Source organism: Zosterops lateralis, assembly GCF_965231275.1.
Source record: "Zosterops lateralis genome assembly, chromosome: 7".
NCBI lineage: Eukaryota > Metazoa > Chordata > Aves > Passeriformes > Zosteropidae > Zosterops > Zosterops lateralis.
Window position 1 is genome coordinate 7,320,506 of NC_139767.1, and position 24,300 is coordinate 7,344,805.

At 39.6% G+C, this 24,300-nt stretch overlaps 1 protein-coding gene across 5 annotated transcripts in view; it reads left to right on the forward strand.

The window, feature by feature from the left end:
* GULP1 (GULP PTB domain containing engulfment adaptor 1) overlaps positions 1-11,437 on the forward strand; it is a 167,556-nt gene extending 156,119 nt beyond the window's left edge. For 4 of the 5 annotated variants that reach the window (XM_083865456.1, XM_083865455.1, XM_083865458.1 and 1 more), the window contains 2 exons: positions 1,924-2,018; positions 9,384-11,437. In XM_083865456.1, coding sequence (XP_083721582.1) covers positions 1,924-2,018; positions 9,384-9,455 — 167 coding nt within the window. In that variant the 3' untranslated portion in view covers positions 9,456-11,437. The remainder of the gene's footprint in view (positions 1-1,923; positions 2,019-9,383) is intronic. The other variant, XM_083865459.1, reaches the window with a different exon arrangement.
* Positions 11,438-24,300: the final 12,863 nt, after the last annotated feature.

Below are 24,300 nucleotides of genomic sequence, written 5' to 3' on the forward strand. Positions count from 1 at the left end.
TCTCTTATCTGGGCCATCTCCTGGTCCCATGTGACAGTTTGTAGCTGTTTAGCCACAGTTTTTGAAATATGTAATCAATCAAGTTCTGCTCAAGTTTCTGTACTTTGTGATGGGAATTTCAGTACTTTATTGTGGGAGCAAATGATGGTAGTGGCCAGTTATTTAAAATTCCTGGTGTGCAGCCTGATGACACCTAATTGATAAGGGCAAAGCCCTGACAGACTGATATGCACAATAACTGCTGGAGAGCCTAGAGAACACAGGTGTAAAATTCTGCCGGTAAGGATGCCAAAATGAAGCCATCTGTGCAGCTGTAGGCAAGTGCTGCACCACTAATACAGGACTGGGAACACTGCAGTGGGGGCGTTGGGTCCAGCAGTTAATTGTCACCCACGCCTCGGGTGTTAAGGGTGAATTTTGTGCTTAACTGTCCAATCACTTCAGGGTTACTATTGCCCCCCTTACTGTGATGCTCTAAAATGAGAATTGTTTTGAGGCGAGTAGAATGCTAGTCAGGTTTCTTGCTAGGCAGCCATGAAAGTTAGGAGAGAATGTATCTCCTAATGGTTCTGGTTTTGTCTCCACCAGTGACAAGGCTGTAGAAACTTGGTTCTGTACATTGTGCAATCAGTGGGGTAGGGTTAGCAAAATATTTTTGTTAAAAATTTAATTTAATTTAATGTAATTTAATCCAATGTGAGGTGGGGAAAGTGTCTAAAGATTGAACCTTTAACTGTAGGAAAGAAAAATCTATTACTAAGGAGGAAAAAAAATACCCAAAATGTGAAAACCAAAAAAAATATTTGAGCAGGCAGATATGAAGAACTATACCTGTCTAATATGAAAAAAAAAAAAAAATGTATTGGAAGTGTTTCTTCTTGCCCAGAGGAAAAAAAAAAGAAACACCCTCCTCCCTTTGGCCACTACAATTCAAAACTACAGTTAAGAAAAAGTGAGAAACTTTTGGTCTTGAAAAAGGGAAATTTACAATCATTCTATATATGCACCCAAATTTAGTGGAATTTTAGCATTAAGTGACAGTTCATGGTCCTGTTGTGGTTTTTGGTGGTTTTTTTGGTTGTTTTTGTTTTGTTTTGTTTTGTTTGGTTTTTTTTTGTTTTGTTTTTTTTTTTTTTTTTTTTTTGTTTGTTTGTTTGTTTTTTTTTTGTTTTTTTTTTTTTTTTGGTGGGTTTTTTTTGTTTTGTTTTGTTTTGGGTTTTTTTTTGTTTTGTTTTTTTTTTTGTTTTTTTGGTTTTTTTGTTTTTGTTTTTTTTTTCTTGTTTTTGTTTTTTTTTCTTTTTTTTTTTCTTTCTTGATGTGATCTTATCTGAGATTTTAAAACTCAAATGATTTTTATGATTTTTAGTTTTAATTACTGCTAGTTGTTCATTGAGGAGCTGTATCAGACAAAGACCTTGCCTTGCCTGAGTAAGAGTATTTTCTTCTCTCACAAAAACATCCTTAACCTGAGGAGTGGCAGACAGGGGACAGGAAGATTAGTTGGTTGGTAATTTGTTGTTGACTTAATGTAGAGATGAAATTTGGCAACTCATGTCCAATTGCTTCCTCTTCATTTTTGAAACTGCCTATACACACAGACTCCAGAGCACATGTCAGTATATGATGTCCTCTTCAAATAGCAACGACTTCTCATCGGATCTCTGGAAGGCACAAGCATTAAAGGAAGATAAAGAGAGGCTTAACAGAAGTTCAGTGGTGTTCTTGGAAAAACGTTTGAGTATTAAAGTTTGGAAAACTGCCTAAGACCTGGCTTGCAGATTGGGATGTTAAAGGTTGTGGTTGATGAGTGGCATATCTGGTGGTGCTGTTACTCAGCTCAGGAGATGTGAGGTGGCTTTTTCAGAGCACTGTTGTCTTAGCCTATGCCTGTTCTCCCAGTGACTCACTTTTCTGTTGTTGCAGAGAGAGACCTTTTTGGAGCAGAACCTTTTGACCCTTTTAGCTGTGGAGCAGGAGATTTCCCTCCAGACATTCAGTCCAAACTAGATGAGATGCAGGTAACTACTGACTTACAAACTTGGATTTTGATGGCTGTGTGCCTACTCTTGAAATGCATGCTTACTGTATTCTGAAATGTATTCCACAGTGCACACACTAATGCACAGACAAACCCCCATTTCTGACCATTTCTTTTGTAAGTTTATCTCCTGGTCTTTGAGCTGGAGTTTAGGTTTGACTCAAGAGCCCCATCTGGAACCGATACAGTCAGCAACACCACTGAATGGTTTGTCAGCAGTGTAAACAAGATGGTTTGGGAAACCTTACCTGGGAAGGGACTGAGAGAGCTGAAAAAGAGAGCTGAGCCAAGAGCCCTCCAGATCCCTTGATCTTTAGCTGCAGCAGTCTCCACTATCCCAATGTACCCTCCTCTTTCCCTCAGTGGCATCACTTTGGTTTCTCACAGCATCAGGCAGACTTAGGTGCTTCCAGGGCCATGGCAATTTTCTACTGCCTTTAAAAACAGTTGTCTGGCACCCTGGGGCAATTAAACTCTTGATAATTGATTCAAGAATTCTGAACTGTTGTGTTTTTATCAGAAAATGTTTGTTGATTCTGAAGCACTCAACATTGTCCATTCAGTTATTGACCCAATTGTGAAACAATTCTAGGAGAAAGTCCTCAAGTTTTGGAACAAATGATGCTCTGCAGTCAGGCGTTCAAAACTAATTCCTAGCCAGCTTGCTTATCTCTATTCTTTTTTAAGCAGCCTGCCAGCAAAAGAAAAGGCTGGAAATAATGGAAACTTGAATTTCTAGGATGCTGGCTCCTCAGCAGAAAGCATTCCCAGGGTTTCCAGCCCTCTTGTCTCTTAGGAGCCCACAAAGTCCAAGAGCATTTGCTCTCAGGCTCCTTTTGTTTCTCTCTCCTGCCTAGAGAGCATTAGAGGCTTTTTAAAATGGCTTAAATAAGATTTAAATACCATTTCATTTTCCTGAGTACATTTTCTTTTCCATGTCAGTTCAGGATGGTTCCACTGACAAACTCGACTCACAGTTGAAGTAAGAAATTTAGCTTCTTGGTCCCCCACATAATTTTGAAGAGCAGCTAAAAGCCAAAATTGTCATCTTAGCAATTCCAATAACATGTTTGTGTTTTGTGAATGCTATAATGTTGGTACCAAGCCCTTAAACACAAACCCCAAATCTTACAGCACCTCCCATTGATATATTGCCAACATTTTCATTGTTTTAGAGAAAATAAATTGTAGCAACTGTGGTTACCACTCATAATGAATGGTATGTCAATATTTAAATATCACATTAAGAGTTCCACTTACAGGTAATGTTTTGACAATATTTGGAATTGTTTGCCTATAACACTACAGAGTGCTGTCACCTCATGAAACATCAGGGAATGGAGTAGTAAATGTCTTTATCAAAGATGTTTGAAGTCATGAAGTGGAAATCTCCCATCATTGTTTGTACTCTCTTGAGCTAAAAAAAAAGGAGGCAACCAATCAATAGCAAAATCTCCAAGCATTAGGGTGTTATTGTGTCCTGTTGCAAAGAAAGGTACTCCCCCTTGCATATCAGCTATTCACTAAAAGTGAATTAGTGGGCCTTTGTGTAGGCACAAAACTTGTCATGTATGATCCAGCTGAGAATAAGTGTGTAGCTGAAAGGAGATTTAAAAAACCCATATTCTAACTTGAGCCAAAGCAAAGACTGTGTGAGGTTATTTTACTGTGCGATTGGTGCAAAATACAGATTGAAACATGTTTTTCCTAATGTCTCTTTTATTTTCTTGTGCTTTCCTGGGTGCACAGCGTCAGAGATGGTTGGTATATCATATTTTAATAATGCTATTTAAAGCATTTACAATTGAAATGTTTGTCTTGTGTTTCTATTTTTATGTATATTTGCTATGTATAAAAATGTTAAGATTTATTTTTTGTGTATAGAACTCTGAGTCAGGGCCATTTTTATTTTTAGGGGCCTACAGTCTCTAAGTTAGGGACAGCTGATGGTCATTTTCTTAACTCTGTCTTGCCAGGTGCTAATACTAAGCCTTTGTTTCCACTGCTGTTTGAGTTGTCATTATCAGATTGTCACTACTGAAATGGTTTAAGCAAAACCTCCTTTAGTACAGAGAATTGTGTCAGTACAATCACATATGAGAGCAAGTCTTTGTTTGGACATAATGATTTAAAACTTTTCAATGAGCAGAAGCAGCTGTGCTCCTCTCAACAGCCTATGAGGAAGGTGAGAGCATAGAATGTGTAACATGCTCTGGAAATCCAACAATGACAAATGTAGGACTCTCTTCTTTTCTGAAATGCAAAGTGAATGAATCTGTCATCTTTGCATAATGGAAGTGCAGCCTGGGTTTCAGTAATTTTGTATTCCATTAAATCTGTAAAGGTAAGTTTTTTACAGACACTGAGCAAATAGTTCCAAGTCTAAACTTCCTCCACGGGGGTGTTGGATACAGCTCACCCTGCCGTGAGGATAGCAAGCAAAGCTGTGCCAGCCTGACTGGAGCAGCCCAGGCCAGACTCTTACCCTGTTTCTTGTGAGGAACATGTGAGGTGCCTCAGCACACACACCCCGTGTGCAGAAGAGCTGTCCTGATCTAGCCTTGTGCTGGAGGTGATTTGGGGACAAAGTGGGAGAGCACAGCACAGAAGAGGCACTTGAGAATGAACTCTTGAGTAGTGGGTGCTTTTCCTTTGCATCTTGCATTCTGAACTTAGGGTGATCAGATAAAGCTCCCTGGCCTCTAGGGGAACACTTATTTTTAAACTTCAGTGAGAATCCAAATTTCACAGTTAAGCTTTCTATTCCGTTTCTCACTCCAATCTCTGCTGATCTTTTTGGAGAGCTTAAAGCGCAAACATGTGCCGAGATGTGACTTTTACAGCTCAGGCCTCTCTCTGATGGCTGTCCAACCTCCTGTTTCCCTGCACCCTTATGCTGAAACATATTTTCATCTTTATTTTGACTGTATCCAGACATTAATAAAATGAATGTCTACTTTCCCAGAAATCTTGCAGTGAGGAGAAGTTTCCCTGGATGATGAATCACACCAGCAGCAGCTGCTATAATTTATTAAAATCTCAAGGTAGTTAATATCAGAAAGCTTCCAGGAGCTGCAAGCCATTCTCCCTGCATGCCCTGAAGCAGTCAGTAGGCTTGACATCTCTCCATCTGAAATAAGTTATGCTCAGCCCTCTAAATGCTCTTCTCAGAGATATGTAAATTTGTCATTGCTTCGTTGGGTTTGTGCTGACTTAAGCTCATTGAGTGAAGTCACTGTGAAGTGATAAGAGAGTTAACTTGTGAGCCATAAGGTTGACTTTGGCAAATTTATCTCCTAAATAAAGTCCTTTGTCTTGTACTGCTCACTGGTTTAAGCCAGAATAGCTCACATCTTTTTATCCTTGACACCAAGAAAAGGCTGGTTTTGGAAGAGGGATTGTCTCTGAACTGTTTTGAGTGAAAACAAGCTTTGCTCCTTTCTTTAAGGCATCAATCACATCCCTTAGTACACCACCATTACTTAGTAGGTAACTAAACTGCTCAGTCCTTGTGTTTAAATGCCTCTAAAGTAAAAAAGCTCTTTGAGGAGGACGTGAACACAGAAAAACAAGGCCCAATATAGATGCACACTTCAGAGCCCTTCTTGTTCCCTCTCTTGGCCTGTGACACAGAATGGCCCTTCTCAGCATTCCCTGAAAAATCAGGAAATCAGAGAGATTTTTTTTTTGACTGCATGAAAAGTTTGTTTCCTGAACCTTGAAAGTACAGGCAGCCATAGCACACATGGCTTTTAATGAACAGGCAGAGTTACACTAAGAACACACATTATTAGAAACTGTAGGGTCTGGATTTCACAAGGCAAAATATTTTAAGTGCTGTGCATTAAAATTAGTGATGTATTTTATATGTATAGATATAAACTATAATGTTTACCAAGAAGCTGACTCTATATGTCATTAAAAAGAATTGCCTAACACATTAGTTGAGTTTATTAGGGAGAAAAAAAAAAATCATAATTTTAATCTGTGTCATTGCAACTAATTTCATTACTATTACAGCTGTAGATGCTGAGAGTTATAAGCTGGCATGTTCTGTTCTGTAATGATCAGAGAGCAGCTTCCCCTGGGAGCCAGAGCACTGGGGTGCCCTGTGCAGCTCAGGTGTAGATATGAACTGCAGTCCTAAAAGCACACGTGGCACTCAGTGTCCTGCACCACTGTGGGAACTGTTACCTGCATCAACAGTTCTGCTCTGCATGGAAAGGGGAATCTGCTCCAAAAGCCTTCCCATGGCTTGCTTGACTGCAGCTGATTGGATTTTATTTTTTAATTATGTGTTTGCGAAAGTATAGTTTTGGAGATTCCAAAAATTAACTAAGAATTTGGAGTTACGTTGGTGAATCTGAAGGGTTAGGAATAGTGATGGCTGCGGGAGATGTGATGTCTGTGCCTTCCTCATCTTTGGAAATTGCAATCACTTTGCCAGGGAGTCTTCTGGATGGAGATATTCTGATTAATTTTTTTTCCTTTTGAGGGTTGCAGTTATTTTTTAGGCATATTGATTTGTACAATGCATTTTTCCTTTGTTTATACTCCTACTCATTTCATGTCTTCCACTTAAATATCCAGGAGGAGAAAAATCTAGATTTTACATGCCTTTAATTAAATTAATTCCCAGCTAGCCCCCTGGATTGCTTTGATGTCTCTCTATGCCTGAGACAGAGCTTTTTGGCCTTGTGGTTGTCAGGGAAGTTTGAGCCTGCTTGGAACTGCAGAATGACATTGATGGTCATGGATTTGGTGTGGCTCAGAAGTGACCATGGAAATGCCACATCCCTGTTACAGACAGGAACGTGTATGAGCCATTGCTCTCAGGAGTGCAACTGATAACAGCACCTGGCAACCACAGCATTGCATTTTTTTTTAGGACAGAAAATAGTTCTTTTTTGATAAATAAATTTCCGTAAAGTTGAAAAGCTTTTTTAATAATTATGATCCATAAAAAGCAGCAATCTCTGATCGGATTAGCTTTGTCACATTGCAAATATGTGGAAACGTAATTGTTTTAAATGCAAACTATCACAGCTTGAGAAGGATAAACAGGGGTGTGGGGAAGTTACTGGAGTGAAGCTGCAGAAGGAAAGGTCACGGAGGCCACGGTTCTTCAAGAAAGTGGAAATAGTTCTAAGTCAAGTCGTAGCAAACACAAGAAAGTGCTAAGTGACAAAATACCAGTTTGTGTGGAAAAAACTTGACATGCTCAACATAAGAGCAGTGAGATGAGTACTTCCAAAATGCATCATCTGATTTGCTCTTTGCTTGCTGGAAAAAGAGCATTGGAAGTGAAGCTGCTTAAGACACCAGCAAATTCTGCTCAACTGTAAGAATGAGATAAAAATAAGAGTGGGCAGAACAGGAATGGGATGGATGTTCAGTGAAGGCTCTGGCTGGCTCAGGATGGTCTCTATCCTTGTCAAGCCTGATGTTGGTGATGTTCTTCTATCAAGCATCCTCAGGCTGGAGCACCAACAACAATCCCTTGTTGCTGTACAACCTTTGACCTTTACAGGCTCAAAACTGGAAGCAGCCTTCAGATAGTTCAGAAGTTGAGGATCACATTGTAAGTGCAGGGTTTAAAATGTAGCAGATTAGACCCTAGGGCTGATACTCTGAATTCTCCTTCTGGGTAAGCAGTCCTCCTTTGACTGCAGTTGCATCAATTAATTTTCCCTTTGGGTAAATGAACACTGTCTGTAACAGGATGTGTTTCACTCAGAATTTCAGCTACTGTTCACTTGAAATATCTTTTGCATCAAATGTTCTTCCTTTTAATCCTTTGCAAAATAGAGAGAAAAAAAAATGGGGAAAATCTAAAATACACCAGTGAGCCTTGGCAGCACTGTGTCACCCAGACAGAACAAACTGGGTAGCACAGTTGGGGAATGTTGTCACCACAGGGCTGCTACTTGCTCAGCATCTCATGGTACGGATCTGCCTTTAGGAAAAATGCAGCTTTTACTTGGAAATTCTCAGACCATTTAGGAAGTATTGCCAGGAGGTTTGTTCTGTTTCTCCACATTATTCTCCTGATAGCAGTAGCTGGCAGGGTTATTAGATATTCATACACTTTTCAAATGTGATTTGAATTGGTTTGAAATTAAGCTGGTTTGACATGGGATTATCTTCTAAACCCAAAAGGTATGGTCTTGAGGTACTGCTGTGCATGTGAGGGAAAGACTTGAGTTTGTGACTAATCCCCATACAGATGGTTTTACAAAAAGATTTATCTTGTTTACAAGATATTTTCTTGATGAAAGGACCATGTATTGATTTCATAGCACAGAATCAACACTCTCTCACTGAACAGAGCTGCTGCTGGAGTTGATGTTCTCATGGCATTTCCAGTCAGAGCCCCATTTCCAATTGCTTAAACCTTCAAAGTACTTTCACCCAACAGACTGAAATTTTCTTGACTCAAAGGTGACTTTTGAGGGTCAAGCCACAGTTATTCAGCTTCTTTTAATGCAAAAGGAAAAATGAAAATAAGTGTTTTTCCTGTATTAAAAGTGCAGTTGTTTGGGGACTGGTGTGAACTGAGTACCTTTAGCAAGCCAAGCATGTATGAAAGTGTACAAAAAAAAGCATTTGTAGAATGAATTTCTTTTCCATAGAGGAGGTGGCAGCATCCAGCTTATAATATTTTTTGTGTTTCTGCTAATAAAATGAATGTGAGTAAACTCAGGAATTTCGGTCTGAACTTTTAAAGCAGCTCACTGCACTTTCAAAATACCTCCATGTTTTGTTTTACTGAGTTACGTGCCTTTAAAATGCAGAGTTTTTTTCATTTGCAGTGGAGCAAGTATGATTTTATTTGCCTTTTTCATGGAGCTCAAATGGCAGTGGGCAGTAAAGTCCTGTCAATTTATCTGCACTGGGAGCACTTCAGAGCAGGCCTCTGAGGTGGAGTGGTCAGCACTTTTACTTGGGCTATTCCTTATGCCAGTAACAATGTCCATGTCATACCTGTATTGTTCAATATAAATCTCCTTGAATTTTACTCAGGAACAACATGGTGCAAGTCAAACTTGTTTGGGTTTCTGTCTACCTATGTACAAGAATATTCAGTGTTGTCATTTTATAGTATTTTCTTCACTTTATGAACATACTGTAGCTATGCTGTTGTGTGATGTACATCTTCTAGGAGTTAACCACTAAGACTTATTAAAAAGTGACCAAATAATGTAAATGTTTGTGAACTCAGGCTGAGATTTTATTGCAGTTTGTCTGCCTAAAGATATGCTTGGATTTAAATGTTTTTACAAGGAGAGCACAATCCTCCAGAATTCACTTGGCTCTTTACTAATGATGTCTTGTTTCATTGCAGGAGGGGTTCAAAATGGGATTAACTCTTGAAGGCACAGTATTTTGTCTTGACCCACTAGACAGCAGGTGCTGATGCCAAGAAAGTCAATGTGAAATTCCTCCACAGTGGTTTTTTTATTATTTCTGAACACATACTCACAGATACTATCCATGTGCCAAAAATTGCTTTTTTCAACATGTAAACTCTTGTGAGGCTTGCTTCTGTAAAAATCCAACTTACTTCCAGTCTTTTCCTGTACAAATGTAAAAAGTTGTATTTGTTTATGAATTATGGATTAAATTACGCTGTTGTGTTTCTTTCCGTCACATTTTGGCCCAAGTTTACTATGCTTTATGACTATTAGCTTGAAGAAGTTCTTCAGAAAGGTCACACATACCTCCCTCTCTCTCTGCATCTCTCTCTGCAAATGTCCAGGCATGAATACTACATAATACTTTACCTGGCAGCATTTTGAAATTATGCTTTTAAGGCATTATTTAATACTCAGGCAGTAAAATTATTAATATTTACTGCAAAAATTTCAATTTGCAATGAAAAAAGCATAAAATACTAACCATTACTGTATGCTTCAAAAGTAAATCTGGATGCAGTGTGATTGATTTTCATCACTGTGTGTGGTTACTATCCTGTACAAATGTTGTCATTGGTTTATACAACCCAGATTTTAGGTCCTTCATTCATGTTTTAGAAACTAACAAGTTGTTAGTCTGCTAATTAGTGCTTAATGAGCCTAGAAGAACTGCTAAATTGCAGAATGGCAAAGCAACTGCCCTTTGTTTTGATATTTTATAGCTGAAGTGTAAAATATGTACCTTGGAATCCATTATATGCTAGCCATAACTTAAAAGGAAGATTATGGTCTTGCATTTACTTAGGAACTTCTGTAATTTTGTGTATAAGCAGGCACTAGGCTCAGTTCTGTAATTACTTTCAACACCTGAGTGTTTAGAGCCAGGCTCTGTTGAGTATAATTCTTTTACTCTCTTCTTTAGTGTTCCATGTCTTTAATTTTGAGGCTTTCTGCAAAGAACTGTCTGTAAGTAAATCCTTTGTACCCACTTGGTTGTTCATGTTACAGAAATACCTGCACACCAAAATTCTCAGCTGCTGGTGAGATGAATGCTGACATGTCTATGCATACTCTTCATTAATCTTTCTCATAAGCAATAAAACACCATCTCAAACCTATTTCAGAAAAGTATTATCATGAGTTCAATTCAAAAAGCTTTCAAACCTCTAGGATTGTCCCTTCAAAACATAAAAATATTGAAACTGCCCCCCCTCTAAAATTTCCAGGTTTGTTTTTTTTTTTATGAGAGGTTCTTTTGGTGACATTTATGGTTTTGTCCTTAACAGTCACAGTTTACACCAAAACCACATTTTTCAGTTTTACCACATGTATTTTTCTGCCTTGTTCAACAAAGTACTTGTGCATGTACCTTTGGAGTCCACTAAAAGAATGGGATTATTCCTTTGCTGGCTTTGACACATCCTCAGGTACCTTGCTGAATTGGGGCCTTAACATCCTACACCACATTTGTCTTCCTCTCTCTTATTCTGAGTTCATCATTCATATAGAGTATTATGGAGAAATATATATATATAAAAATATATGAAATCACTAACAAATAGAATAGTATATGTTTCATAAAGAAAAGTCTTTATAATTTTGTTTGTCATATAGTATTTTCGAATTTGTATAATGAGGATGTTTAGTAGCCATAGTAATGGCCTTTTTTAACAAATAGAATTTGTATTTTTATTGTACTTTAAAAAGCTTTACATAATAAGCATCTATTTAGTGGTCATTTATTATCAATGGTAACACTAAGATAATATTTGCACATTTTAAGAAACCTTTTTCGTTACTGATTTTTATGATAGTTGACTCCAAATGGCATGGTTAAATCTTATATACCTGGTCAATACATAAAAAAATACTTAAATCAACACAACAGTGCATTTTTAATTTTTATGTGATCCAATTTGAAACTGTATTTCTATGTAATCTCAAATGTCTGTTTAATTTTGCCTAAAATAAATGTTTTTAAATAAATTGCATCCTAGAACACAGTTTTCATTCATTAAAGTGCCCATTTGGAAGGTAGGGTGGGGAGGTGTTTAAATATTGGGCTGGACCTGCCACAAAGGAGAGTTTAGTGCTGAAATGGGTCAAAAGTCACCTTTGGAAAGGATCTGATCTCAGACAGGGTAGAATGACTCCAATCCCTTTTGTTACTGAGTTTGGGCTAATCTGCAATCAGCAGAGGAAAATCTTGTTCTGTATTCAGCTGGATAATGCTGGCAATTAGTGAGTGACTCTGCAGTGCTTCCTGGATTTAATTGACTTTTCTTTTTGCCTTTTTTTCCCCTCACACACTTGTCTGCTCAATATAGTTGGCTGCTGACTGACTATTTAGGGAGGGAAGGATATAATTGAAGTTTTCCTGAGCCTTTGGAAAACAATCTCTAACCCAGGTGTGTTAATGGGACAGGCTGCTGCAGATGGTGTTAGTGCTTTTGAGAAAAGTGGTCTTAAACCATCTAGTAATCAGTCATTGAAAAGGAAAAATTTACTGTGCCATGAAATAAGTCTATACTTAGAAATGAAAGTGACATCTTAGTTACTGTGTTGTGAATAAGTAACAACGAATGTCCTGGCCTGTCTTACTCTCTATTTTAACACCTAGAAGCAGATTCCTTGCTTTATGTTTCTTTTTTTCCTATCATATGAACTATTTTTTCTCCTACCTGCCTATTACGGTATACCTGAGTAAATATGAGCTGCTTAGGTTAGAATTCAAACAGCTGAAAGATGATAACTTTGTGTTTTATTTTTTTGACCTTTGATAAATCACTGAGCATCATTCCAGGATATTCTTGGCCTAACTCATCGTCACTTCCTTTGGGTCTGCAAGTGGCTTTTTCCCTTCCATTTGACAGATGGGATTTATACTAAACATAAAATTTATCAAATTGCTCAAATTGGTAAAGACCAAATCCTTCACATGGCAAAAGGAATTATATTTCATTCTGGCTTCACAATGGAAAGGAAGAAAAGAAAGAGAAATTCTCACACTTGTAGAAGAAGCATGGTTGTGAACTCCCAGAGGTGATTGAATGTGCCAAGGAATGGGGCTGGCTCTGAGACTTTATTATGATGATTAATTTTCCATTTGTGGAACTTAGCATGGTTTCATTCTCACCAAGCAACTCTGCTTCACAGAGAGAGTCCCTTCTGCAAAGGAGGAGAGTGTCACTGCCTGAGAAATCTCTGCTTTAACACACAGAGCCCTATCTGCCCTGTGTCTCATTTGTCACTAGAGATCGTCACCCTTTGGGCGCACTCTTAAGACAGGAGATGTGTTAAGAATTGCAGGCAAGCTCTCAGTTTCCTGATTTTCACACTTTGGGACTTTGTTGTTGCTTTTTAAAATTAGAGGATGCAAAAGTCACACATTAAAAAACCCCTCACAGTAACTGGCCATATATTTTAAATTGCAACTGAAAGTGCCTACTGGTAGGTGTTTGGTGAGCTTCAGCTAAAGGGCAGCAAGTGAGCTTTGGTACTTCATTAGCCTGCTCTCCCCACCTTTCTTTTTTAGACAAATTCTTAATGAGAGACTGAGGCATGAGTTGCACTGTGAGCTGGTAAAAAGTACTGGTGAGTGGTTGTCATAAATGAAACAGAGACCAGGATTTCAAATATCTGGGTTTGTTCAGTTATTTCAGAACAGCAAGGCAGTGTTTTGTCTGAAGGAAAGCCTGACATTTGTAATAAGTGCTGCCTTCCTGAGATCCTTCAGCATTCAGCCAGTACATAGGTGGTACATAGATTAAAGAAACTGCACATTTATTTATTTATTCATCAGACCAAAACAATTTCTGGAAGTACAAGACACAGTGGAATTCATGGAGTGAGCATGTAATTTGTGTGTGTCATGGGGTAGAGCTTTCCAAACATATGAATATATCATTTAACTTCTGTGTTTAAGAGATTTGCCAAGAATCTAATTTCTATATAATTGGGGATAACAAACCCTGCAGGTTAAGTCTCCTAAAGTGGATTCTGGAATGGACTGAATTTACTTTATGTCTCAGATGAATGACAGTAACCAAAGTCAGCAGATTTCAGACTTTAGACTCCTTTTCTCTTTTTTTTTTTTTTCCCTCTCACATTTTCCACTGTTTATTTCAGCAGACCTTATGCCTTGCAATAAAGATTAAGAAGGACCAGAAGCAGATTAGGAAGGAAGTATAGAAGAAAATTGAAAGGGAACAAAATATCATCTTGTGCCAACATTAAGCAGTTCGGTCACAGTGCCTTTTTTTGTGAAACTTAACTGATGAGAGAACTTCTCCCGTTCTGCCCCATCACTTTTTATGCCTATCTCAGGGGTACACGAGGGCTGCCAAGAAGCAGATTTGCCATGTCTGCAGTCCCCTCTGGCAGCTGTTGAAGTGTGCCAGAAGCAAGGAATATTGCCTCACGCAGAGTAGGTAATCACAGTGAGCCTTGTCCACAATGCTGTTTTTGCTGCAAGCTCCAGTTCCCATGCATTTATCCGAATTTCTAGTGGTTTGTTCCATAGTAAAAACCTGGCTGAGTTGCATATCTGACAAAGGCTTCCAGAAGGAAGCTGTACTAAACCATCCCAAATGTTCTTTAGCTAATTACCTCTATTCTAATATTGATTGGAAGGCATGATATTTTCTAAATGCCTGTCAATAAAACCTTTATATAAATTAATCTCTTTATAAGAACTTTCCCAGAAGAGGAGTCTTAGAATAGACCCTTCAGAATTTTCACTGGCTCAGTTTCCTTTGCAGCTTTATGCTTCACACAAGCTTCTCTAAATGAAAAGAAACCCAGAAATTCCGTTCAACTTGAGTACTTCTAAAAGCTACCTCTGGTTTTACCATGTGTGACATTTAAATTGTGGCAAGTTTTATTTCTTCTATGATTGTATTCTGTAAGCATTTTATTCAGAAAAAACAAGATGCCTTTTGAAGCTTCTGTGCCATATTAGAATTGGAATATTTTGAGCATGTTTCACTGAAAATAACTGAATGAGTTAAGGGGTCTAAACTGGTTTGCTTTGGAAAATTATTGTGCATTTCAAATATTTTGGTGTTCTTGTATTTTGGGGATTTTATTTAAAGGAACTTCATTGATTTCAAATAAAGCAATACTTGACACTGTGAAAAGACAAAATCCTTAGTCTGTGCGCTGCAACAGGAAAAGGCTCTAAAGATAGTGTGGTTCTTGGGGGGAAAAGCACCAAAACCTATTTGAAGGGCCTGGATAAATTAAAAATCTGAGATTTTTTCTTCCTCTTCATGAATATTTAGAATATGTTAGAATATTATCACTCATGTACACACTTTGCTATTGTTTTTGTGGTGGAAGAGAGCCACCATAATGGCAGATTAAAGTCACCTACAGTGTAAACAATGTAGGAATGGGTTTCCTCTGGTTTTGCCACCCTATATACTTTAAAAGCCCAGAATAAATCTAAGTTCTTGAAACACCTCAGCCAAGTAAAATAGTGACATGATCACATATAATTTGGGATTGATAAAGTTGGGATGCAAAATAAGCAACTACACTTGGCAATAAAGGTAAGAGTTTTCAAGGTAAGTGAGAGTGAGTGAGAAACTGTACAGGAGCATGGAAATGCTCTGTGGGATTGCTGGTGTGACTGGGCTCAGCTGTGCTGCATTCATGAGTCAGGCTGTATTTATGTAGCTCAGCTGATGATCTGCTGCTGAGAAGGAAAAAAAAAAAAAAAAAAAAAAAAAAAAAAAAAAAAAAATTAACAAAAAAAATTACGCTTGATGCTATTTCCAGATTTTGAGTCGGAGTGTCTCCTGATGAAAAGTGTTAATGTTGACTTTACAAGCTACTTGTCTGTTTTCACATCTCCAAGGTTTTAGTGAGTCTGTCCCTTAGGGTGTTCAGGATTTTTAGCACTCACTGTGTGTATTTTGATAGAACCTGTAGATTTGATGTAAAAAGACTGAGCAAGGCTGTGATCTGTGTCGTCACAGTTGCGTGCTGTGATAACATGTCGAAGCCTTGATATATGAAATTTGGAGTCTTCTCGTAGAAGATTCCACTATTTAATAGCCCTTTCAAAAGTAGGTATTTTAAAAGGATGGAATCTTATTTAAAAAGTCTGAAACATGTGACTAGAGAGCTAAGTAAACAAGATAAATTGCCTCTTGGCACTCTAATAAATAAACCAGTGAGGCCATTAAAGCCACATGAGTCATAGAGCCATAATGAATTTGCTTGAAACTTAGGAAAACAGCAATTTGTTTTCTCAGGACCACTGATTCAGTCTCTCACAGACCTCCCTGACTAAAAGGTTGAATGCCAGAGGGAAAAAAAATCCCACACAATATTCTCAGCAATACTCGATTCTGGTGCAGGAGTCATCCTGACTCTTGGTGTGTGCTCATAAGCAAACTGTTATGGTGGGAAAAGGTCCAGGGAAGCTGTCAGAAAGGTGATAGGAAATCAGAAAGTTAGTGTGAGGTTGTCAGCAGGAAAAACCTGAATTTGCATGACCACATAGCCCACAGAAAACACTCACTTGATGCTTAACTGCTTTGAAAAGACATTTAGAGCATCTGTGGATGTATAGCTGATGCAGAAAATGCTACTGAGCAATATCTTTCAAGGATCTAAAACTACTGTCCTGCAGATGGCTTTCATTTCTCAGAAAAATGTGTGGACAAACTGTTTACAATATTTCAAATGGTATTTGGTCATGGATCTGCTCACTCTGGGATGGGAATGCTGCACACATGCAAAACAGGGGTGCTGGAAACTTTCCTTCCAAAGACTGGAGCTTCTAGAGGCAGCTCTGGAGTCAGGAGGGGGCACTTTGGGGTGGTGCTTCAGAGCCTGCAGCTGCTGAGCAAGAATACAGATTACCAGAGCTGACAGACTTTGTGGAAATGTCAAGTCAATCTCCATCAGGATTTCAAGCACAAGGCAAATAGGTGCAGACAGACATTGAATGTGCTCCAGACACTGGCCTCTCTCTCAGCTGTTACAAAACAGAGAACATTTAAAACTTGCTTTTTCTCAGCCTGAGGGGAAACCCATGGGAAAAGGTACCTTCAAATACATTCTGGCAGAATTTAGATTGAACAGGGACACATTCTGATTCTCCAAATTTAATTAAAAAGGAACAAAATCACCAGCGAGGGAGAGTTTAATGAAATGTATAAAAATGCATCATCCCTAAAATGCATCATCCCTATGTTTTATAAATGCAAGCCTTTATTTGCAAGACCATAGAGTATTCTAGCTTCTATTTGTTTGAATACTACTTATTTTACTACTTATAATTGCTTAGGTTTTATGAATTTGTTTTTATTTTTCCACAATTTCAGTCTTCCTAGAGAACCATCTGGAAAGCTGTGAAATATGTAGTGGGTGTATATCTCAACATTCTGACATTTCAGCTTAGAAATAGTGGCAAGACTGTTTTTTTCTTAAAACCTAACATCCAGCCTTCTTCCTGGGAATCACAAATTGCATGTTGGTGTTTCAAAGGGCAAAAAAGCCTCCAAGAAAAATTGAAAAAACCTCCTGTGGTTGGCCCCAAGTAGCCTGCTGTTTTCCAGGAATGCTGGATTAGTTTGTGATCTACAGCTCCCTGTTTCCTTGCAGCTGAGCTTTCCCCCACCTTATGCAACAGCATCACACGACTTGAGCTCTGACTGGAGCTGATTTAAGGTCACACTCCTGGAAAGCAGCACTTGAGAACAATTCCAGGAGAACACAGCAGAAATTTGTGAGGAGTTTGTTCCTGTGGGCACCGAGGGAAGCAAGTTCTGTGCATACTGAGACCTGAGCAAAGGCAGGGAAAATTCAAGATGTGGTAATGACTAAAACTCTTTTTTAAGAGTAATGTTGATACAACCTTGCAGTCTATCTTTTTTTATCCAACCAGCTAGTGACTGCTGGTTTTATTCTGGTGTTACATGTTTTGTCCCATCAGTGCATAATAAGTACATGGTAGAAAAAAACTTGCCAAATTTGGAAAGCAGGTAAACAGTGCCATACCTTTATTTTATAAAAATAATTTCTTACCAAAATTCTTGTGTGCTGCTCTGGGATTGTCTTCTACAAACTGCTTTTTCAAAGCTGTTTTGTTAGGGGAAACTGTTTACCTTTCAGTTGCACTGTTATATTGGATGTTTCCCAATTTTTTTTTCCACTGTAGATATGGTTAGACAGAAACAGAAAAATTCTTCCATATCTTTTTCACTCTCTTGGTGTCATTGGGTGTCAGGCCATTCCTTTATCTTCATATTGAGATTTAGACATCAATAAGATTTTATGTATAAATTGTATCTCTTTATATTGTTCCACTGCAGTGATCATTATTCCTTTGAACTGTCAGAAGTGCAGGGTTAGGGCATTCAAGGCCCTCCACCGTGGAGCCAAATTCCAGCAGGCCCCAGGGTCAAGGGGGTTCATTCTGGGCTTTGGAGCCTCAGTGTGCACCTTGAGGGCAGCTGAGGAATACAGCCTCCATATTTGTCCATTCAGGTGACCCTCTGGTGTCAGCACATGGGTGTCCAGCTCTGGAAAAGAGGACAAGGAACCCAGAAATGCCAGCCTTGTTTAAGGAGTCTGACACCCTGATGTGCTACAGTGCCTTGCATAAACTGGTGGGATGTCTGTTCCCCACTCTGAACTTACATAAGCCTTTGGTGTTTCAGCTCTGGATTCCTCTCTTCTCTTTCAGCTCTCCTCTTCCTCACCCCAGCAGTCCCTGTGCCCACACCAGAATCATAGCCACAGCCACATCCATTAATCTGGGCTCTTGAACAGTTTACTGGACTTGCTGTTCTGCTCTAGAAAAGAAATCCTGTCCTGAATCTCACTTGACAAGTCTTAGTTGGGGCTTTTTCCCCTCAAGCTTTAATTGGTTCCTGTGGAGTGTCTGCTGAGAGGGAAACCAGGCTTCCAAGCAACACTGCTGTAGGACTTGTTTGAAGGGAGAGCATTTAAACCTCATGAAAGACAGTCTAGATACTTCTGATGAATCAGTCTCAGCTCCCCATTAAAGACTGTCTGGAAGGACTTTCTTTGTGGTGCTGCCATCGTGGTCCTCAGCCGTTCATTTGCTGAGGAGATGCTGCTTGAGGCCAAAGCCAAATGTACTCCTGCTCTCCACAGGGCTGTCTCAGGACCAGTCTGTGGCTATGGCAGATTGAATGCACATGGAAAAGTGAATTGCTGCCCCACAGACTTGGCTGCCTCCACTCTCCCAACTCTGCCACCCACACAATTCTCCGTGACCAATACTCCTGTTAATACTTTCATCCTCCTGTGGATTGCTGAAAGGCCCATGTGCCATGTCCTAGGAATTCCAGAAAAATGACCAACAGCAGTGCTGCCTCCAAACTTATGGATTAACTCAGGGTAAGACCACCCATCCAAGCAGACTGTAAAGCTTCTAGTTTCATCTCCAGCACTTGATTAATGAATTAATTTCCGTATGGGTCGCTGCCTGTCCTAGCAGTCTCAATTCCTGGTAAATCCAGGACATTCAGGATCCAATGCAAGTAGTTCTTAGAAGGTTTTGGTGATCCAGGCCTTTGCACAACCTTCTTCCTCTTCAGCTGCATTAGGTAGAAGTAGCTTTTCTTCTGAGTGTTTGCTGGTGTGGCCAGGGGCTCTCCTGACTCTGCTGAGGGTGAAACACTCTTTAGTCAGGGGTATCTGTGTGCAGAAAAGGGCTGTGTGTGCTCAGGGACACCACCTCTCCTGCACAGACTGCCTGGCCTCAGGCTGGGCCAGGTCAGGTTCTGACAGCTTTGTCAGCTCCCTTTGGAAGCTGTGCCTGGAGCTGCTGTCTGGACAGTGTGGCTGGGCAAACAAGTGTAAGCACAGAGGTTGGCTGGGCAGAAGATTGGGTTGGGGACAAAAATGATGAGCTCTCCCCTTAGCAGCCTGTTAGTGTCATTAAAAGGGAGAGGCACAAGGAAGACTTGCAGCTGAGGATAGTGCAGGGAAAGGCAGGAGGGAGAGCTGCACAATTCCATTGTTCAATCACTTTCCACCTTGTGTCAGCATTTTCAGCAGCTGCCAGGGAAGCAATGAACCACGTTCTGTGTGAGGTTATATGTGCACAGCACAGGGATGTTGGACTTCTGTGGGTGGCACTGGGGCATCCATCTTCTCTGCCTTCCCAATTCTCCAGTCACTGATGTGTTTAGAGCCCGTAGCAATGCATGGGGAAAGCAATCCTTCTCCACTCAGTCTGTGCATCCAAATCATGGAAATTTTTGCTGCAAGGAACCCCTTGCTCAGAGGCAGACAGATTTATGGTGGTGAATGGGAGTATGTTTTTATGTGACCCTTTCATGGATTGTTATGCATTTAATTTAATTTGTATTGTTTCACAATAGCCTTTATTGACAGAGTATAATAAATTTTAGTGTGACAGTGGTTCTCTCTGGGATTGTCCCATAAGTAGCCTTAGATACTTGACAGATAATGTAGACACTTGGCTCCCCCAGGCTTGGTAAACAGCTCTTCTCTGGAATAATTAGCAAAACATGTTTCTAATCCCATCTTCAGGAAATTTAGTTGGTTCTTATTTTCCCTTCCTGAAAGAAAGAAAAAATAAGTATACATTTCATGATTATATAATTATCTCTTCCTATGTGAAATCAACCTGCAGTTTGAAAAAGAACCTTTTCTCTTTCTAAGAATATGGCAAGACTGGCTTATCAACATAGTAAACTCCAGCTCTTGCCTTTAATCATGAAAATATTTATATATGCGTGTGTTTAAATGGAGGTGCTTATACATAGGTCTGTATATGTACCTTCAAACAAACAAACAGAAAAAAAAAACCCACAAAAATCTTTTGGAAAAGCCCACAATAGCCTAGCAAGTAGCCACATGAAATAAATGTAAGAGCTGTGGCTTTCTATGCTGGCACATTAGTGATGCAATCTACCAGCTTAGAAACCCTAACGACTTGATTTATATACAAACACTTTTCTGTGTTTCTTATATACATTTGATACATAGCTTATGCCAACTTTGCTTTGTGGATATGGACAGATTAGGAGAAAATTGAAATATTTTTATTTACTCTAGTATTTTCCTTGAAGAACAAAGGGGAGTTTGAGAGAAAGGGATCAAGGGTGCAAAGTTCTTGCTACAGGCTGAGACGTGTTGTGATAGATGTGTGACATATGCTGTAATTCTGAACTGGCTAGCACAGCCTTACATAGAAACAAAAAAAAAAAATATTACACATCAGGGAAAAGGCAGTGAAAGGGCAGTTGTGTCAAAATTAACACCATATTTTGAAAAGGTTTTGTTGGAAGGCAAGTCAGTGCATTACATGACTTAAGCAAAGCTAGCTCTAGTTACATGCAGGATGCATTCTCTCTTCCCTGTATGTATTTTCAGATATGTACATCCTAGTGCTTAGATTTAATTATACAAGTTCTTAGCATTAGACAGAGTTATTTGCTAATTTTCTTACTCAAATTGTGCCAAGGGTCTCGTGTTCCAAATGGCCTGAGTTGTGGTAAAGCGGGGCTGTGCCACAGAGAAGTGAGCACACTCCTCACTCAGTGTGACTGAGTGGTAAATTAGCCAGAATCAGCTTCTAAATACACTGTGTTGTGAGTCCTAGACCACCTTAACTAAAGTTGTTCTTTCTGTTTCACACTGGGCTGCCACTGAAAGGACAACGTAACAGAGCAAAGAAAAGGGGGGTAGGGGTGTTTTAGGAAAACAGGAAAATAACATGATTAAGATGTTCTTCTTTCTTCAAGTATACCCAGAAAAAAAGAATTAAAAATTGCTCAGAAGGCTTTTTTATAATCTAGTGATATGAACATAATTTTAATTTTATCCTTTACCAATGCATTTGATGTAGCCACAAAAGTATGAAGGTCATTTGCAGCCAGCATTTTCAAGGCAAAAAAGCCCAAACCATCAAAAGTGATGGAAGTGTTCCTTGGTGGGTTTTCTGTTGAGCAGAGTTACTTTTGCTCTGAGCTGATGTTTTAGCTGTCTTTACTTATCCACTTAGCAAACTTTAACTTAAGTTAATTTCATTAATACTTCTAGGCTGCAATGTTTTTTGGTCAGATATTGGAGAGCTTTTTTACTTCTCATGATATCTGAACTCAGCTATGAGTAAAGCTGTCAGTGTGGTCGCTGGTAATCTGACCTCCTTTCACATGACATGACCACAAACTGAACTCTGCAATGAAGACTTTACTTCTTTGTTTCATCTGTGATCTGAAGTGATACCAAGTTTCCGTTGTTTCTGGAAAAACTCAAATCCAAGCTGAACTCCAACGTGCTCTGTGGTTTTGATCTAAGTCAGAACATGCAGCTTGCAAATCTCAAGCTGCTCTGCTAGGAAAACCTTGACAAGCCTCTGCTTCATTTTACTTACCAAAATCCTAGATTATTTTAGTCACTGGCAGAGCTATTGGCACACCAGGGGAGTCAAATCAGCCTGTCCCATTTCTGTACTCTTTTAGCAGCTTGGCAGAGAGAGAAGCTCATACTGAATTGGTCATCATTTACTCTATGGCCATGCCACAACAGCAGTGATTTGTTATTTTTTGGGAAGAGGGCTGAGATACTTCCACATGAAAGCAGACCACAGAAACCCTTCCAAACCACACAGGTGCCACGGACTCTGCAAACAGAAATAATCTTGTCAACTGAGTAGGAAGAGTTTCTTGCCCTTCCCTGTGGCATTGCCAGGCTGAGGCAGGACCTGGCCATGGCACACACAGAAAACCTGAGTGACTCTGTGTTGGTGAAGAGCACAGCAGCAGTGCTCAGAGGCACAGGGGAATTTAGGGGAAGCAAAGGGGGATGAGGAAAGACCTCAGCTTCTCTGGCTCCTGACCCTTGCAGGCTGGCATGGAGTGTTTCCCCTGGGGAGGGACAGTGGCATCCTGTGGCTCAGCAGGACTATGCTGAGTGCCTCAGGAGGCACAGGGAGGCAGCAATGTCCTTTCTCACCCAGGTTTCCTAAGCTGCAATGATGGGGTTTGTTGGTGGGTTGGTTTGGCATTTGGGTAGGAGATTTTTTGTGTTAACAAATGAGGAAGGGATCTTCCCATGGGATTAGGAATGAAGCAGTCTGAAGGGAGGAGAGTTGGACAGGAATGTTTCCTTTACAGGAAGGGAGGACGGAAATGAAGAAAGATGAGAGTTAAAGACAACTAGGAAGAGCTCTGGGAAAAACAGCATTGCCTCTAATCTATAGATCTCACTAGAGCTGTAAACAAAATAATTCAAACCACTTGCTATTAAACAAAGAAATTGAAATCCTTTTAAAGACAACAGCCTTTGGAGTTAGAAAAAAATAAAATTATAGAAAAAGATGTCATAATAAGATATCTGATGATTTTATACTGTTTTAAAATACTTGTGCTTCCTGTCATTATTTTATTGCAGATTTGGAATTTGTAACCAATTCCAAATACTCCTATCAGAAGAGTCCAGTATGTAATTCTGGTTCTTTCAAGACACTGAAATATCTGTAGGCCACTTTGTCTTACTACATTAAAGTGTGTGTATAAAATCCCTGTAATGTGTGGGCAGAGTGTAGCTTATTTTGACACTGAAACTCCCTTGCAGGGTCAGTAAGAGGCAGCACAGTTGTGAACGGAGCAGAGAAAGGAGCAGAAGGAGCAGTTATCAGATATCAGTTTCGCTTGCTAAAATCCTAAACCGAGTGAGGATCTTCAGTCCAGTTGTTTCTGTTTCTCTGGATGGATTGCCCATTTAGTCCCACTGTTGTACATCTCTGCAGTAAAGCACAGCACACAGCTGCAGCCTTAAACAACTACGTTTACAGATCCCCCCAGTCCAAGCAGGAGGCTGCAGTGTTCCAGAGCAGCCTTTCCAAAGGATTCCCTGGTGAAATGCTAACCATGGGGTAGTCTATGTGATTTCTGTCACATGCAGATGGCTCTTTTTGTGTGGTTCCCTTTGCTGCACCAGCACTCTGTGTCAAGGTGACACTGCACCAAACTGCCACATGAAAAAAATGTAGTGATGTGCTGATTAGCCTCTTCTATTTGGGTGTTGATTTTTATTTTATCAATGTCCTTGGGGAAAATCCCATGTGTGGGGTTTTTTTCTTAGACTGCTTTGGATCTAAAACTAATATTGCCACAGATTATTAAATTATCTGGGCACATCTGCTGTTTCCATCTGTTAAGAAAAAGTGCAGCTTCCTGCTTTTATTCTTTATAAGTGCCATTATGTGGTTCACTCTGAAAATTTTCTATCTGGAAGAGTCCTTGTGTTAGAAACCTGAGACTTTTGAAAATTTACCATCATCAATACTGCATTAAAAGATATCCCTTTAAGGTGTGACGCCCCTCAGATATCCTTACTGGGGAGATTGATTTTTATTTCCTGTGTTTTTCCAGTGGTTTTCTCAGGACTAAGAGGGAATTTAGTATCCAAATTCCACAGAAATTCAGTGGAAAATACCAAATTGTGTAACTAAGTTTAGGTGAGGCAATGGAGAGATAGAGATGCAACTCAGAGGTCTGCGGGAAGAACCTCTGGGTACTTTGAGCCATTTGAACCCTCTCAGTCCTTGCCTGACCCCTGGATTTCATCCGACTGCCTCAAGGACTGATTTGTGCATCCTCCTGCTACAATCAGCCCTTTCCCTGGGTGCTCTGGGCTGGGGATTTAACTCCATCCTCTTCACTGACTGCAGGCACAGAGCCTGTGCCAGGCCCTCCAGGAAATGCTTAAATGAAGTGTTTGGGCCATCTTCTTCCATGCCTGGACAGAGGAAATTGAAGCCTGAACAAAATTCTTTGATTTGTACAAAATGTTTGAGGCTCACAAGCTTTGAGGGTCACTCTCAAC